The 17,085-nt window shown below is 42.0% G+C and overlaps 1 protein-coding gene across 7 annotated transcripts in view; it reads right to left on the bottom strand.

Annotated features, from left to right (window-relative positions):
* The window catches only part of Kdm5c (lysine demethylase 5C), a 40,146-nt gene that overhangs the window by 22,285 nt on the left and 776 nt on the right, over window positions 1-17,085 (bottom strand). For 5 of the 7 annotated variants that reach the window (XM_052761112.1, XM_052761193.1, XM_052760763.1 and 2 more), the window contains exons 2-10: window positions 13,805-13,882; window positions 11,570-11,692; window positions 11,118-11,288; window positions 9,496-9,630; window positions 7,281-7,404; window positions 7,001-7,182; window positions 5,668-5,826; window positions 3,236-3,355; window positions 2,954-3,112 (exon numbers count right to left, since the gene is read on the bottom strand). In XM_052761112.1, the coding sequence (XP_052617072.1) occupies window positions 2,954-3,112; window positions 3,236-3,355; window positions 5,668-5,826; window positions 7,001-7,182; window positions 7,281-7,404; window positions 9,496-9,630; window positions 11,118-11,288; window positions 11,570-11,692; window positions 13,805-13,882 (1,251 nt within the window). The remainder of the gene's footprint in view (window positions 1-2,953; window positions 3,113-3,235; window positions 3,356-5,667; window positions 5,827-7,000; window positions 7,183-7,280; window positions 7,405-9,495; window positions 9,631-11,117; window positions 11,289-11,569; window positions 11,693-13,804; window positions 13,883-17,085) is intronic. The other 2 variants (XM_052760846.1, XM_052761021.1) reach the window with 1 other exon arrangement.

Below are 17,085 nucleotides of genomic sequence, written 5' to 3'. Positions count from 1 at the left end.
AGTCTTTCTAATAAATAACGCTAGATCAATTAAACAGCTATATGCAAAAAAAAAAAAAAAAAACCCCAACTAGGCTCCCATCTCATTTTAACTCTAAACAGATTAAAACTTCAATGTAAGACTTAAAACTATGAGTCTATGAAACAAAACATGGAAAATGTTACAGGACACCAAAACGGGCAACAATTTCTTGTACAAAACTTCAGAAGCACAAGAAACAACAACAAAAAGATAAATGTCACTGCAACAAACTAAAAAAGCTTCTGCACAGCAAAGAAAACAAAGGCAAGCTAGAGATACATGCTTGTAATCCCAGCACTCAGAAGGCTAAGAAAAAGACAGACTGCCACAAGTTTAATAGGAGCCTATGCTGAGAACCAGGCCAGGGCTACATAGCAAGATCCTATGTCAAAAAAAAAAAAAAAAAAAAAAAAAAAAAAAAAAAGCCGAGCTGGAGAGAGAGCTCAGAGGTTAGGATCACTGGCTGCTCTTCTAGAGGTCCTGAGTTCAATTCCCACCACCCACATGGTAGCTCACAACCATCTGTAATGAGATCTGGTGCCCTCTTCTGGCCTGCAGGGATATACGTAGGCAGGACACTGCATGTGTAATAAATAAATAAATAAATAATTTTTTTAAGGAAACCCAACATTATACAAAACACAATAAAGAGAATATACAGAATAAATATTTGCAAACTATTTGCCTAACAAGACATGAACAACCACAGTTAAAAAAAAAAAAAAGCAGATGACCAGATTTTAAAACAGACAACAGATAGACATAAAAAAAGTTATCAACAACTGAAAGATTCAATAATTGTTAAAATGATAACATACAAGCAGCAAAGCAAGTATATGAAAAATGCTCTATCGTTAATTATCAAAGAAACACAAGCCAAACCCACAATGAGATATCACCTGGCTTCACAATCACAGTTCTGTGCGATGATTTTTATTTGTAACTTTTTTATAACAAAGTTTTAGTAAATTTAAAAAAAAAGACAAATAGACAAGGGATGAAAACAGGTGGCAGAGTATTTGCCTAGCATGCACAAAAGCCCTCTGTTCAATCTCCAGTATAACAAAATAATAATCAATACTAGCAGTGATGCAGAGCAAAGGGAAGCCCTGAATATTGTAGTAAAAACTTAAATCAGTACAGCCATGCTGGAAAACAGTATGGAAGTTCTTATTTAAAAAAAAAAAAAGGAAAATAAAACTACCATATAATTCAGCAATTCCACTACAGGTTACATAACCAAGAGAAACAAAATCAGTATGCTGCAAAGGTATCTGTACTCCCATGTTTACTGTAACATGGGAGTTTGTTTTTGTTTACCTGTTTGTTTTACAAAACAGCCAAGAAAAAAAGTAATATAAAATACATATATTGGAATACTATTCAGCCATTAAAAAGAATAAAATCCTGTTATTTGTGGCAGCACAGATCGAACTGGTGATCACTACATTCCAGGCATAGGAAGGCAAATCTCACTCTAATGTGGAATATAAAAAAAATTGATTGCTTAGATACTGAAAGTAAAAAGCTGGTTCCTAGAGACAGGGCAGTGCAAAGGGCAGGGAGAGATACACAGATAGATTAACGAATATTAAGTTAAAGTTAGAAGTAGTTAATTCTAGTACATTATTGCACAGTGGGATTACTAGAAACAATAATTATGTACTATATATTTCAAAAAGCTTTATGAAAGGATTTTAAATGTTTTTATAATAAAGAAATAAAAATGTTTTAGAAGATATGCACTAATTATACAATGCATACATGTTTTAGAAACATCACTCCATAAAAACAAATAATTTATTTTTTGAGCTTAATTTTTATTTTATTTACTTATTTTTGGTTTTCCTATTTATTTATTTATTTATTTATTTTTGGATTTTCAAGGCAGGGTTTCTCGTGTAACAGTTCTGGCTGCCCTGGAACTCTCTCTGTAGACCAGGCTGGCCTTGAGCTCCTAAGATCCACCTGCCTCTGCCTCTCAAGTGCTGGGATTAAAAGTGTGTGCCATCCTCACAACCATCTGTAATGAGATCTGGTGCCCTCTTCTGGCCTGTAGGCATACATGCAGACAAAACACTGTGTACATAATAAATAAATCTTTAAAAGCGTGCCACCACCACCCAGCAAGATTAATTTTTATTTTTAAGTAACTGTATGCATGTGTACCACCTAAGTACCAATGGAGGCCAGAAAAGAATGTTGGATTCCGTGGAGTTCTAGTTACAGGCAGTTGTAAACTGCCCAATGTAGGCACTGGGATCAAATTTGGGTCTTCTGCAAAAGTAGCAAATACTCTTAACCACTGAGCCATCTCTCCTGCTCTATTATTTTAATATTTATATTTTTAGTATTTTTATGAACCAATTTTTCAAGTTTAAATTAAAACCTAACAAGCCAAAAACAAAAAAAACAACAAAAAACAAAAACAAAAACCAGAAACACCAAAACAAAGGGAAAAAAAAAAGCAAAAGAAAGAAAAAAAAAGCAAAACAACAACCACCAAAACAAGCCCCACGCCCCTCACCGCCCCCAACCCAAATACATTCTCTCCCTCAGTCAAACCTGGACTTTCAATTCTACCTGTGCACACAAATCCTACTTACTGAACATGTATGAAAGGGCCAAGTACTCCTTAGGTCACTTTATCCTACTTCTCACATAATTCTTATAACAAATTGGCATGGTAGGTATAACCCCACATTACAAATTCGGAAATGGGGCTCAGAGGCGGAGAGAAAAGCATCTTATACACGCACATTTCGGATACTACCTAGGCTGTGTTCTTTACATATAGCACTTCATCTAAATCTCAAAGTAACTACTTGAGGCAGGCATAATTATCCCTGAAAGACACAGGTCTTTCAGACACTAAATAACTTGTCCAAGCTCATACAGCTGACATATACAACCATGATAATCGCCCACTCACCTCCTCCTCTGGGGTTAGATGTCGTTTACTGTCACTGACAGGGAAACCACTGCCAAATTCTTTGGAATGGATGTCAGCCCCATACTCAACAGTCACATCTTCTTCAATGCTATTCACCAGACGCCAGAACTCCTTCTCTACAAGTTCTGTGGGTACCATCTAGGGGAACAAAGATAGCAGATGATCAGAGCCCATTTTATCCTGTCCATATTAACTCAGGAGAGGCACAGTACCAGTGCCCATGAAACAGCCCCAGCACTTCCCCAGCCCTCCATCACCTACGTGCACAGGCATGTTGAAGTAGTCAGCTTTAAAGGAGTCAGCCATCTCCCCAAAGCTCTGCAGAGTATATTCCCGGGTAGCTTGTTCAAAGCCAAAGGCTTCGGGGGGCCGTTTACACTCCTAAAACCCAAAGGAGAGAGAACAAATCATAAAAATAGAGGCAAAGAGAGAATCGTCTCAAGGGGAACAGAAACATGGGATAGGAGTAGGGAGGGAGAAGAGCCCTAGGTCTGCCTGCAAGGCTCCTAGGGCAAGTGTTACTTTACAGCTCTACCTTTCCCTTCTTACCACCTCAACTTATCATATCCTCACGCCACACGAACACTTGTATTATACTTCTACTCATTGTTAGGGTTCGGATATGAAGTGTCCTCCCCTAAAAGTTCAGGTATTAAAGACTTGGTCCCAAGATGGTGGTGCTACTTCGGAAAGCTCTACAGACTTCAGGAGACAGGGCCTAGTTAGAGGAAGTAGGAAAGGAGTTGGGTTCTTGGAGGCAGTATCTTTCCTCAGTCTAACAGTGTCTTTCTGTCTGCTTTCTAGCTGTCATAATGTAAGTTGTACTGTAAGCATGTTCCCACCATGATGGACTGAGATGTCTACAACTGTAAGCCAAAATCTTTCTTCCTTTAAACTGTTTCTCTTAGGGTCTGGAGAGATGGCTCAGCAGTTGAAGAGCACTTGCTGCTCTTGCAGAAGATCCAGATTCAGTTCCCAACAGCTACATGGTGCTCATAACCATTTGCAACTCCAACTCCAGGGGATCCACAACCCTCTTCTGACCTCTGTGGGCACCAGGCATTTACATGGTGCAAGGTACACACAGGCAAAACACTCATACTTATAAAATAAAAAAACACATAGCTAAATAAATAGTAAACTGTTTCTCTCAGACACCTTTATAGCAATGGGAAAGTTACTAACATACTCACGGAGTTCATTCTCCATGGGAATGTCTTCTAATACTGTTTCTGTTACGTTTCTTTTTTGGGGTGCTGGGGTTTGAACCCAGAGCCTTATATATGTTAATCAGGCATCTACCACTGAGCTATACTCTTGGCCCCTTTCCTCCTTACTTTTACTGATGTCAAAACACAACTTTAGAACACTTGCCCAGAATGTATGAAACTCTCAACACTGAAACAAACACACACCCAAACTCTAAGTCAGGTACAGTCGTACAAGCCTATAATCCTAGCTACTCAAACCCTGAGGCCCACAAACCCAGAGGGAAATGTAGAGGAGCATGGAGAGTATAGACGAAGGTGAGAAAGCCATGAAATGACTGTCAGACATCTTGGGTACTTGGCCCGCACTGCTGCTTTTGTGGCTCCTCCTTACCATACTACACCTACCTGCCCTAGGCACTTTCTCTCCTGAATATCTCTTTTCCCGCAAAATACTGTTTCCCTACCTGGAACACCAATAGACCTCTTCTACTGCCTTGATCATTGAAAACCAAATCTAAATACCCTAACAAGAGGAAAGCAGGTAATCATTATACCCATTTGATGAAAACTTCGTATCTTTAATTCATTTAATAAAGAAAAGGTATGAAGTTACAAGTCTTTATAAAGTATAGAACAAGTTTTTAAGTGTCTTAAAGATAATTATATATATGATGGAAAAAAGAAAATACTTGGGAATCAAAAGGACATTTTTTTTTTTTTTTTAAATTTCTAGCCAGGACTGATGGTGCAAGCCTACAATTCCAGTTACTTGGGAGGCTGAAAGAGGACTACAAGTTTAAGGCCTGCCTGGGCCACAAAGTGAGTTCAAAACAAAAATAAAAAATAAGACACAGGCTGGAACTATAGTTCAGCAGTAGAGAGTACTTCCTTAGCATGCTCAAAGCCCTAGGTTCAATAAAATAGCTATATGGTCTATCTATAGATAAATAGTTAAACCTGTCATTTAAAGCTCATTCTTGACATCTTCCCTAATCACTACTCTTAATTTTCCTTGACCTGGGCATGGTGACTCCTACCCATAATCTCAAGCGCTGGGAGGCTGAGAAAGGAGGACTGATGTGAGTTTGAGGCCAGTCTGTGCTACAGAGTAAGACACTATCTCAACAAAACAACCAAGCAACCAAGCAACCAAACAAACCCCTACCTGTCCTATCTGGTCAACTACTACAACTGAGGGTTTCTAACATCAGTTTTAACATCTGCTTACATGTCAATACATATAATTCATCACCACACACAGCCCATCTAATTGTAATACCCCATAGGTAGTCTGGGAGCTCTCACAGGACAGGAACATAAATTACATTTTCTCTTCCTCTTTTTCACAAAGTTCTGCAAAGCCTAGCCTCAATCTGAAGTCCCAAAACATAATATCATATATAGCTGAGGTAGGAGGCTCCCTTTAGACTATACAAAGGAAAGTAAGATATTCCATGTGGACTGGGACTGGGGAGGTCTTACCGCCATGACACACTTTGGACACCTCCAGACACCTTTCGGGATCTCAGGCAAAGGAGGCAGCAGGCAAAAGATGTGGTAATTGTCATCACAACCATCACACAGCAAAAGCTTGTCATCTTCGTCTCCTCGGGAACACATTCGGCACACATATGACTCAATCTGCCAAAGAGAAGCAAAGGGTTATCAATATAGGCCCTGCCCAATCTTCAAATACCAGGCCCCTCCAGACAATATCCTATTCCAGAGAGTTCTCCATTGGAAGCCAGAAGTGTTTGCTGGCTTGGTTGTTCATGGCCCTATACAAGCTAGTCATTCAAGGTCTGGAGTTCAGCTGCATGCATGTACCACCTCCCTCAAACAAGTAGAGATAAGAGAGCAGAGCAGTCTTCTTTTTGTTTTGTTTTTCGAGACAGGGTTTCTCTGTGTAGCTTTGGCTGTCCTGGAACTAGCTCTGTACACCAGGCTGACCTTGAACTCACAGAGATCTACCTGTCTCTACCTCCCGGTGTTGGGATTAAAGGCGTGTGCTGCCACCACCCTGCAAGAACAGTCTTATTAGCCTTCAAATCTTCTCATTTTATTCATTCAATAAACATTGCATTCTATGGCACAGAAATGAGGAAGATCTGGTATGTGCCTTCAAAAGGCACACAGTATTCTAGAATGTTCATAAAAATTGAAAACTGCCATAGCAGCCAATAAGAAATACTGTGGGAACCTAGAGAAGGAAGCAGCACTCTATTACTTAGAGATGAGGGAGGACTTCTACGAGGAAATACTTCATTCTGAAGGGGACATCTGAAGCTACCTGAAACTTGAAAGGAAGCTAGTGCTTGGCAACTGGAGCACAGCACAAAGAGAAATTCTCTGAGGCAGAAGAAACCGTATATGCAAGGAATGCAGGATTACAAAAGAAATAAAGGCTCATCTCTTGAAGAAAAAAAAAAAGAATATACCTACAAGTAGTTCAGAACAGCTATAGAAGAGAAGTGAGGTAGGCAGTGCTGGACAACGAGGTTAGGGGTCAGCGGGGACTGGATCATGCATGATAATGAAGATAATGAAGATTTTAGCCTTTAACCTGAAGCACTGGACAATAGGAGTCTTTGCTGGACCCCTCTAGAACTTTATATGGACAGCAGCTGCTTACTCTTTCTTGTTCTTTGTTCCAAATTAGCTGGCCTTGTTTTCCCCAATTAAGTAAGCTACCTGTAGGCAGGGCCCTCTAGACCCACTTTTCTACTTAATGCAACCTAGTCCAGTGCCATGTTGGAGAAATGCTCACTGAAGGGATGAGAAGCAGAGCTCTAGGAAGTCAGGGCTGGGTCCTTACAAACTGGGCATTGCTGTGGTTCCTTCGCAGCCTCATGGTCATCTTGGTGCAGGGCTCAGGGCTGTGACTCAGTTCCTCCTTGCCTTCTAGGAAGGTCTTAGGCGAGGCTGATTCCATCTTCACATCCCCACCTAATTCCTCCTTTACCACCACAGTGGGGGGACACTCAAGCCCTTCTTTATCTGTAGGAGAGAAAAGTGATTCTATATTTAAATCTGAGACATTTATGGTCCTGCCTCCCCTCTCCATATGAAGTCATCCCCAGTATCTCAGACCTTACCTTTTTTCCGAAGAGTCTTATCCTTGGCCATAAGGCCCAAGCCCATCATCTTGGGACCTGCACCATATATCTGTAGCTTCTTCAGTTCTGGATTTTTCTCAATGTCTTCCTCTGTGGGTTCCGGCTGTAAAGAAAGCAGGAAATGAAATGTGTCAAGACTACTATCTGGAGCAGGCTGCCTAACCCTAAAAGAAAAGCTCAGACTATATCCATATATCTATATCTACACACACACACACACACACACACACACACACACACACACACACACACACACACAGACACACACCACCAAGTTTGTACCAAGAACTCATGCACAGATGGGCCAGGGCAAAAATTCAGAGTTAATTTTCAAAGACTAGGGCCTAAGTCCCAAGTCTTATCTTTAAAGGGCCAGCAAGATGACTCAGCAGGTTAAGGTGCTTGCTTGCCATCAAGCCCGACAACCTGAGTTGAATCTCTGGGACCCAGGTGGTAGAAGAGAAGAACCAACTCCAGTAAATTGTCCTCTAGTACACGCTTACCAAAGCAGAAATACAGATATGGACACACACAAATACACACACACACACATACCAAATCTAATAATAATAATATAAAAAATGTAGGGATTCATGAGGTCCCATCTCTAGTGGAGGACCTATTAGTAGTTGACAGCTGCCAGGGAAAGGAGATAGGCAACTGGTAGGTTCCTCATGCCCTGGTGTACACACCTATGTACAAATGAACAATACAAATTAAACTCAACAGGTTAAAGACATTAATTAAAAAGTATAAAAGGAAGATATGAAGTTGGGAGATGTGATAAGATTATACTAGAGGAAGTATGTGTGGGGAAGAGTTGAGAGGTATATATGATCAAGATACACTGTATACATACATGAAATTTTCAAATAAATATAAAAATTTCAAGAGCTGGAGAGATGGCTGAGTGGTTAAGAGCACCCATGCAGGCAGCTCACAATTAATTCCAGGTCCAAAGAATCAGACTCCTCCTTCTGGCCTCTGTGGGCAATTGCATTCACATGCTCATACCGCTCCACAAAAACACTTGTGCATACACATAATTAAAAAACAAATCTAAGCCAGGTGGTGGTGGCACACGCCTTTAATCCCAGCACTTGGGAGGTAGAGGCAGGCAGATCTCTGTGAGTTCGAGGCCAGCCTGGGCTACAGAGTGAGTTCCAGGACAGCCAGGGCTACACAGAGAAACTCTGTCTCAAAAAACAAAAACAAAAACAAAACAAAATAAAACAAAAAACGACTGCATAAACAAGACCAGAACAATGGCAATACCAATGGATATTTTAACATGGAGGGAGGGAGAAATTTCATGGTGTCCCATCCCTAGACCAAGAACTACAGGCAAATACTGATTGCTAGGGGAAGAATGAGCTTCTCCCAGGGATGAGCCCCTTTATTTGATTGTCCAATGCAGAGTGATCAGCTTTGAAGCCATATTCTTATATGTATATTTGTTGCATATATGCATGTATATACACAAAAAATATAATCAAAGAAAAAGAGGCTATCAACTTGAGAGGGGACATGGTTTGAAGGATAACTGGGAGGGGACAGAGGGAGGAAAGGGAGGGATGAAATAATTTAATTAAGTCAATTCGAATTAAAAAAATCTTTCAAAATAAATAAAGAGTAACATTATTGCTGAGTGTAGGAGGTGCATGCCTTTGACCCAGCACTTGGGAGGCAGAGACAGGTAGATCTCTGAGAGTTTGAAGACATTCTGGTCTACATAGCAAGTTCTAGGCCAGTCAACGTTACAAGGTGAGACCCTGTCTCCAAAAAAAAAGTAAAACAATGTTTGACATTATTAATATGGCCTGCTAAATTAGTATTCCTCAATGAGCACATAATGTATATATTGTTCTCTGTTGTCTGCCAAAAAAAAAAAAAAAAAGTATGGCACATAATCCTCTCTGCCTGAAGGTAGGGTATAGAAATAAGATGACTCCTACTCTGAGCAGACTGAATAAAGAAAGGAACAAAACAGGCACACAGGGCATATATATAAAAAGTAGAGTACAAACAGATCTCCAATTCAACTGCGAAGAGAAATGATCAATAACGAAGCCACAGAGAGGCACGCTAATGCTTAAGAGCACAAAAGAAAGTGCAACAGTGTGCACAGCTTCAGTCAGCAAGCAGGACTCTTTCTACCCTAAAGCCCCTTCATGGCGAGAAGAAAAGTACTCACATCAGGCTGTAGTCTCTTTGCCCGTCGTCCATAACTGTTGAACTTAGAAGGCTGCACAGACTGTCGAAGGGGGATGCTGTGGGGTTTATATTCCTTGTCTTTTTCCTCATTATCAAATGGACGTGTGTTACACTGCTAGGGATAAGTAAAGAGTAAGGCACAGGGCATGGAATTTCAGCCCCCAAAGTAAGACCTTCCTTTCACTTTCATCCAATGGCCAAAGTTGTGGCCTATACCCCTGATCAACACCAACAGCCCCAGTTTAACTGGTCTTTATCACTAACACCTTTGGGAATTCCTCTCCCTTCCTTCCTTCCTTTCTTTTTTTTTTAAACATTTACTTATTTGTGTGTGTCTATGTTATTTGTGTGGCATTCATGCCACAGTGAGCATGTGAATGTAAGAGTACAACACCTGAGAATCAGTTCTCTTCTTCCACCATGTGTATTCCAGGTGGAACTCAGGCCACCAAGCTTAGAAGCCAGCACCTTAACCCAACGAGCTATCTTCCTACCACTAACAAGGCTTTTTCTTTTCTTTTTCCCCCTCTGGTGGAACTAAACCCAGATAGACTCTATAAGAAAACAAAAAAGTAGCACTAGAAAAGGGTAAGGTCTACTTTCCTAGTCTCCAATTCATGGAACCAGTCTTTTTTTTTTTTTTCTTTTTTTGCTTTTTCGAGACAGGGTTTCTCTGTGTAGCTTTGCGCCTTTCCTGGGACTCACTTGGTAGCCCAGGCTGGCCTCGAACTCACAGAGATCCGCCTGGCTCTGCCTCCCGAGTGCTGGGATTAAAGGCGTGCGCCACCACCGCCAGGCGGAACCGGTCTTAGTAAGAGTACTAGTATGCGGTGGTACACATTGGTAATCCTAGCATTTGAGTGGCTGAGAAAAAGAGAATCAAGAGTTCAAGGCCAAGGGGCCAGCGAGATGGCTTAGTGGGTACCTGCTATCAAGCCTGATAATCTCGGTTCAATCCCACAGACCCACATGGTGGAAGAAGAGAATGAAGTCCTAAAAATGATCCTCTGACCTCCACGTGCATTGCATGCACACACCATAAATGCAATTTATAAAGCTCAAGTTATTGATCTGGGGACGTAGCTCAGTTGTTAAAGTATTTACCTAACATGGACATAGCCAGAGTTTGATCCCCAATATTGCTTAAACTCAGCATGGTGGTGCATGCCTATAATCTCAGTGACCTGGAAGGTGGAAGCAGGGGGATCAAGAGTTCAAGTTCGTCCTTGCCTACAAAGTTTGAGACCAGCTTGGGCTATAGGAGGACCCTATTTCAAAAGAAAATAAAAAAGAATCTAAGACAACAATGACATGGCAGTTGAAATCTCCCACTTGGGGAACTGAAGTAGGAGGACTTATCAGTCACCTCCGGACTTGCCACCAAAAAGAAGTTTTATGTGTAGTCTGAGCTACATGGTAAGTAGTAAATGGGCTAGCTAAGTGGTAACTTTTAGGCTAGCCTGCCACATATCAAGACCCTGTGTCAAATACATACATACATACATAAATAAATAAATAAATATTAAAAATAAACAAAGAAGTGTGCCAATATGTGTCTGGGGATAAAGACTTCCTTACTCTACCACAGCCTGGCATCCTTACCACAAGGTTGGCTCCAGACTGGTACATTTCATAGGGATAAACAATGCGTTCATAGTGAGAGCGTAGCAGGGAACCGATGTTTTTGCCAGGTGGGTAGTTGAGGCGTTGGGCCACACGGGCCCATCGACGGTCCTTGCAGATAGTTTCATAACCACCTTCTTCCACCACAATCTGAAAGGAAGAGCAAGAAGGGACATGAGCTACGCATGTGAACATGTAGAAGCAGGCCTACAGAAAGGGTAAGGAAGCACCTGCAGCCTCTCCCTTCACTAGGAGCTACCCCTTCTCCCAATCTCAAACTGCTGCAAGAGGTGGGAAAACATGCTGCTATGCTACCAGTCTACCCCTTCCATTACAGCCCAGAGACCCAATATCCAAACCAAAAGGGGTCCGAGAGTAGCAAGGGTTTATTGAGATAGGGTTGGGAATATTTGAGAAAAACCTGTTCTTACTTTGCTGAGGCTATAGAGGTCCAAGATCCGCCGTTCTACATTGGGAATCTTTAAGGATGAGCCCTGGATCTCCCAGAATTTGGCAATCTGGTCCAAATAGTTCAGTTTCACTCTTGTCTGGGCCTAAAGAAGAAATGGCTCAAAACCACTGGCCACCTCCATTTCCCATCCATTACCACCAACACTCCATCCCACCGCCGACACTCCACAGTGACCCATGTTCTGGCTCCAACTTAGGAGAGGAAAGGAACAAAGTTGACTTCTCCCAGTGAAATGAGCTCTGGCCTCTGACAGTGCTTGGCCCCACTTCTCTCTCATCTTCCAGAAGGTCATAAGAGTCTATACATATTCTCTCTCATTCTCCTGACAAAGTTGTTTGTGTATTATTATCTCTTGTACAGATGAAGAAATAGGACCAGAAGAGTTGTCACCTAACAAGCACTAAGATACACAAATATCAAGTAATTCTAAGCTTAGCTTTCTCTCTGCTACTACTGATTTCCTGCATTTGAGCAAATGAGCACTACTCACTACATCCCCATGTATTTTTATTAGAAAGTAAGTGCCAGGTGTGGTAGCTTACACCTGTAATCCCAGCACTTGAAAGGTAGAGGCAGGAAGATGAAGAGTTCAAGTCTAGTCTCCATTACATTTGAGGCCTGCCTGGGTTACATGAGACACTGTCTCAGATAATAAAAAAATGGGAAAAGGAAAATAGTACACTTACCCCAGAGATATGGACTTAATTAACAAGAGTAGTGAAGACCCTCTGGAAACTTTAGAATTTTATCTAAGTTCTATACAGGGCTCCAAAATAGCATATTCATCTCCTTTTGTACCACAAAAATTGTTTTGTAGTGGCTGGATTATGAGAATGGTCTGAAGAACTAAGATGGCGTACTGAAACAGAATGGTACCTGGCTAACTCAAGACCTGATATGGACGAAAGAGCCTAGAAACAAGACTTCCCATGCTTGCCTAAAATCTCACTGGCCTAAGAAGGGTCCCCAAAGGTCCTAAATCCCTAACTTAATCACTTGAGACAGAGGCCCTTTTCTTTTTTAGTCAGTTCTTTGAGTCATAGGTAGAGAAGAACTAAGGTCTACCTATGGTAAGAAATGAATCAGCCAGGTGGTGGTGGCACACGCCTTTAATTCCAGCACTTGGGAGGCAAAGACAGGCGGATCTCTGTGAGTTCAAGGCCAGCCTGGTATACAGATTGAGATCCAGGACAGGTATCAAAACTACACAGAGAAACCCTGTCTCAAAAAACAAAACAAAACAAACACAAACCAAAAAAAAAATGAATTAAAGTTCCTTGGCAGTGAGAATTCTTAAGGGGCTAAGAACACCTTCCATATGAACCCCTTACGTTTCCAAACTTGGCCTCATCTCTGCTCCTCCTTCCCCTCATTAACTAGCCTCTGGAAGACTCGCCCTTGTTCAGTGCTAGGTAATACCTGGCCACAGCTATACCAGCCACAGACCTGGTCAGATTTATTTCTCCAAGGAACTCATACTTCTTACAACACATTACTCTGGTTCTGACTGAAACAATATATAGACTGAGTTTAGGGCAGTAGTTCTCAATGGGGAACAGTTTTGTGTTCCATGTACATCCACACACAACTACCCCATGACCAAAAATAAGCAAACAAACAAATAAATCTGATCCAAATTGTCAATAGTGCCAATGCTGAAGAATTCTGGTCTCAAAAACAAGCAAAATTTAGGGTATTGGTGTTCAGCTGGGCCCAATACTCCACTAGAATATTTAAAAAGGCTCAAAGATGCATATTAATGGGGGAAGGAGGAAGCACAAAGCCATGGATAAATTAGATATGAGGCTACAGTGAGCTGGTCAAGGAAGGAAGAGGTTTCGGCCAGCCACACAACTACCTTTTGTTGTCCCAGGTAGGGTAGGTATTGACAGGGAAAATTCATAAGTAGAAAAGTTTTGTGGGAAAAGAACATCTCCAGCCTTTGGGTTATCAAATCAAAAAAGTGGCCAGGAGGCAGTCTTGCATGCCTTTAATCCCAGCGGGGGTGGGGGTGGGGACACAGACAGGGACAACTACAAGTGGAAGATTTCTGTGAGAGAAAAACCCTGTCTGGAAAAGCTAGGAAAAAAAAAAGTGCATTGTCCCTGCCCTTATATCTAGAGCTCCAAAGCTTCTTTTATGTCCTGGGCACACTTAACCCTCTCCAAACTCCATCACCAGCCGGTAATCTCACCTCCAGCTCATTCAACCTCTGGATTCGGGGAGTAAATCTGAAGTTGTCCACTTCCACAGCAAAGGGTGGCTGCCAATCCTAGGAGAATAGAAAACGGAAAGGAACTTGGATTATCCCACTTTAATGCAAGATCACAGTGCACCTAAAGCAGCTCAGTGTTCCATTAACACTTCCTAAAACTTCCAGACAACTTAAATCCATCAACCTGGCAAACATCCAAATGAACCCACTCCCAACTCTTCCCAGGACTTATAACAGGGCATAAGAGTCCCTCAGGCCCATATGCAAGGCCTCATGTACATGCCCTGGTAAACTTCTAAGTCTTTCCCAACAATAAAGTGCTAGGATTTTGAGAAGTATAAAAAGCTCAAAACAATTAACCACAAACCCTCCCTCCGTACACCACATCATCAAGTTCTGGCAACCATGCAGGACCTGGAGTCAAACGACCTGGGTTCATGTTGTAGCTCTACTAGTTACTAGCTACCTTTCTGAATCTGTTTTCTTATCTGTAAAGGTGGGCATATGAATTCTGGCCCTGGCTTCCTCACAAGACATTCGATGTCTAAGTCTGCCCCACCCATGAATACCCATGCGGGGTAACTCAACTCTGGTTCTGGCAGGAATTAACAGTTTAGGCTGTCAATGTCTGCTCTCTCTGTTAAAGAGTCACAGAAGACACTGCAGGAAAGACCAAGGAACATGAATCTGCACATCTTACTCACTCACCAGGTCTGAAAAGTGTCCTTCCTGTGGTCCTCTCTCATATACTTGTCTGGTATAAGAAGCAGGGAAGGAAGTCTGGGAGTGGGAAGCCTAACAGTTGTGGCAAAGAATGCAAGGATTTACGGAGGGGAAGCCAAGAAAAATTAATAAAAGCAGGAAGAGCTTTACCATGCCAAGTTGGAGCTTTTTCTGTCCTACCCAAACGATAGTTATGAAGACTCCCCTTCCCAATGGCCTCCTGAATACTTCCCCAGACAGTCCTCTCTTCCCTGGAGTTCTGTTGTATAGGAAGTGGTAAAAAGACCCTAGAATAACCTAGATCAATGTCTTCATTTTACAAATGGGAAAAGTAAGACCCAGAGAAGAAATTATATGCTAGTTAGCAATAGAGCCAACACCAGAACCCCCGTCCTCTGATCACTGGTTCTTTGCACTACACCAAGCTACTAGCATTCATACCCAAGTGCATACATATGAAAGGAGGGTAAAGGAATGGGAAAAGAGAAAGAAGGCTGTTGATCTCTTCTGCATGCATGCTCTTGGAGGATTCATATTTGAAAGTACATATGTTCTTCCCCAACCCACAGTAGTAGACAGAAAGCACCTGAGGCCAAGTAAAGCAGGAGAGAAAAAAATTAGGCTAAAATGGTATGGCTTAAGCCCAGTGGAGCTCCCCACACCCTCTTACCTTCTACCAAACTACAACACTCTCATCAGCACAGATAGCCCAGACAGAAAGGTGCTCAAACCCAAAACTCCAGGCACCCCTTTTTCCTGCTCAGCCAAGTTCTAAAGAATCAGTGCAACATCAAGCACCTGACAGGAGAGTGTAGAACTGAAATCCTAAAGCAGGAGCTATAGATGCAACAGATGGATGGGGAAGGTTCAGCAAACCTCTTCAGTCCCATACTAGTACAAATGCTCAGGATAATGGCATTCAGAATATGGTAACAAACAGGATGGCTATCTAATTCAAGAAGTTACGATGCTCGCATATATCCCATCCAAGTCCTATGCTCTGAAATTCACACCAAAAACCACCCCTGTAAGACAAACTCCAATACCTACTCACACACAGGTTTGCATCCTGGGCCCAAGCACCACTTGGGTGAGTAAGTCAAGTTCCAAACACTGTAGGGCCTAAAGGTGGTTGAAGGGAGATAGAGAGAGAAAAGTGGGGAGCGCCCACACAAAATCATCAACAATAGCAAAAACAGAGGCAGGTCTCTTGGGCTGGAAAGAAACATGCTATCAAAGAAAAGAAGCCTACCAAAGGACAGTCCCTATGGACACACACACACCATGGACTTGTCATTCCTTCCCATCCTGGTCCCCCAACGCAGGGTAATAGCACCTATATAAGGCCAACCTGCCCAAAAGCTCAAGGGAGAAAAAGGGAAATTCTGATCTCAATTATCCCACGTCAGATATGCCTCTCCTGACTACTTCAAGGGATTCTTCTTAAGGAGATCCAGGAGTCTAACCTTTCCTCTCTGCTGACCTCCCTGACCTGTTACTATCAGCTGCTATATGACTCTCTCACCACAGAAAAGCATCCTCAGACATCTGAAGTCAGGCTCCAACAAGGAAGAAATTAGCCTACCCAACACTTCCTAGACCCTAGGGCCTAGAGGATGCATCTAAAACCAGCCAGTGGAAGGGTACCAAAAACATCACGTTGGATAAGGAGACCTGTGGTGCTCTCCTCAGGTGGGAATAAGACTCCACATTCTGAATCACCTCCTCAGAAATACATTGCTGCAAGCAAACTCAACCCAGTCCACCAAATCCCACGTGGTCCCTAAACACTGATCATCATTTCTCCTCCAGTGTCAGCAAGGCAGCAGCCTGTCCCAGCCTTTGGAAAACTCCTGGTCTAGTCAGGACTAGTACCAAAAATAGGGTCATTTCTACTAATATTTGGGAATCAAGGGAGATTTCCATAGCTCCACTGTTTCTGAGAACCCAAGAAAGTCTTATCTTATAGGATCAGCTACATTCTGGCCAGAGGTAGAGTAGAAATCTTCTGAGAAGGACATACCAAGCTAACTGGTCTAAATTTCTCCACAGGAAGTCTGTGGAGACCATGTGCAGGAAAGTTCTGACATTGCCTTCAACTAGAAAACGGAACAATTTCCTAAACCCATCTCTGAGAAGCCAGAAAGAGCGCCCACTGTGAGAATGATTTCCTGACTGATCAGGCCAGGATATTATCATAGATGAATTGGCCTGACGGGGTGTGAGTAAACATGAGTCAACACACGTAGGATCAAACCAATGACCACATCAAGCACCTTCAGTCACAGTAATTACCACTTACCAGAGTGTACTATGTTACCTAGTTTAATCTAATTATTCCTAGCACACAATTCACAGGCTCAGAGATTATCTTACATGCCCAAGGTCATACAGATGCTAACCTTCTAAGTAGTTTTAAATTCAGGTCTGTCTCCCTTTAAAGATGTGATCTTTCCACTATACCACACAGCCTGCCTTAAAATGACAGTAGTCCTTACTTAGCATAGCTTTGATCTACATAATACAAAGAAAGAGAT

The sequence above is a fragment of the Peromyscus californicus genome, unplaced genomic scaffold (assembly GCF_007827085.1).
Source record: "Peromyscus californicus insignis strain IS unplaced genomic scaffold, ASM782708v3 Scaffold_10__1_contigs__length_136768540, whole genome shotgun sequence".
Classification (NCBI taxonomy): Eukaryota; Metazoa; Chordata; class Mammalia; order Rodentia; family Cricetidae; genus Peromyscus; species Peromyscus californicus.
The sequence above is the reverse complement of the archived record's forward strand: the minus strand, read 5'-3'. Positions and strand labels throughout refer to the sequence as shown.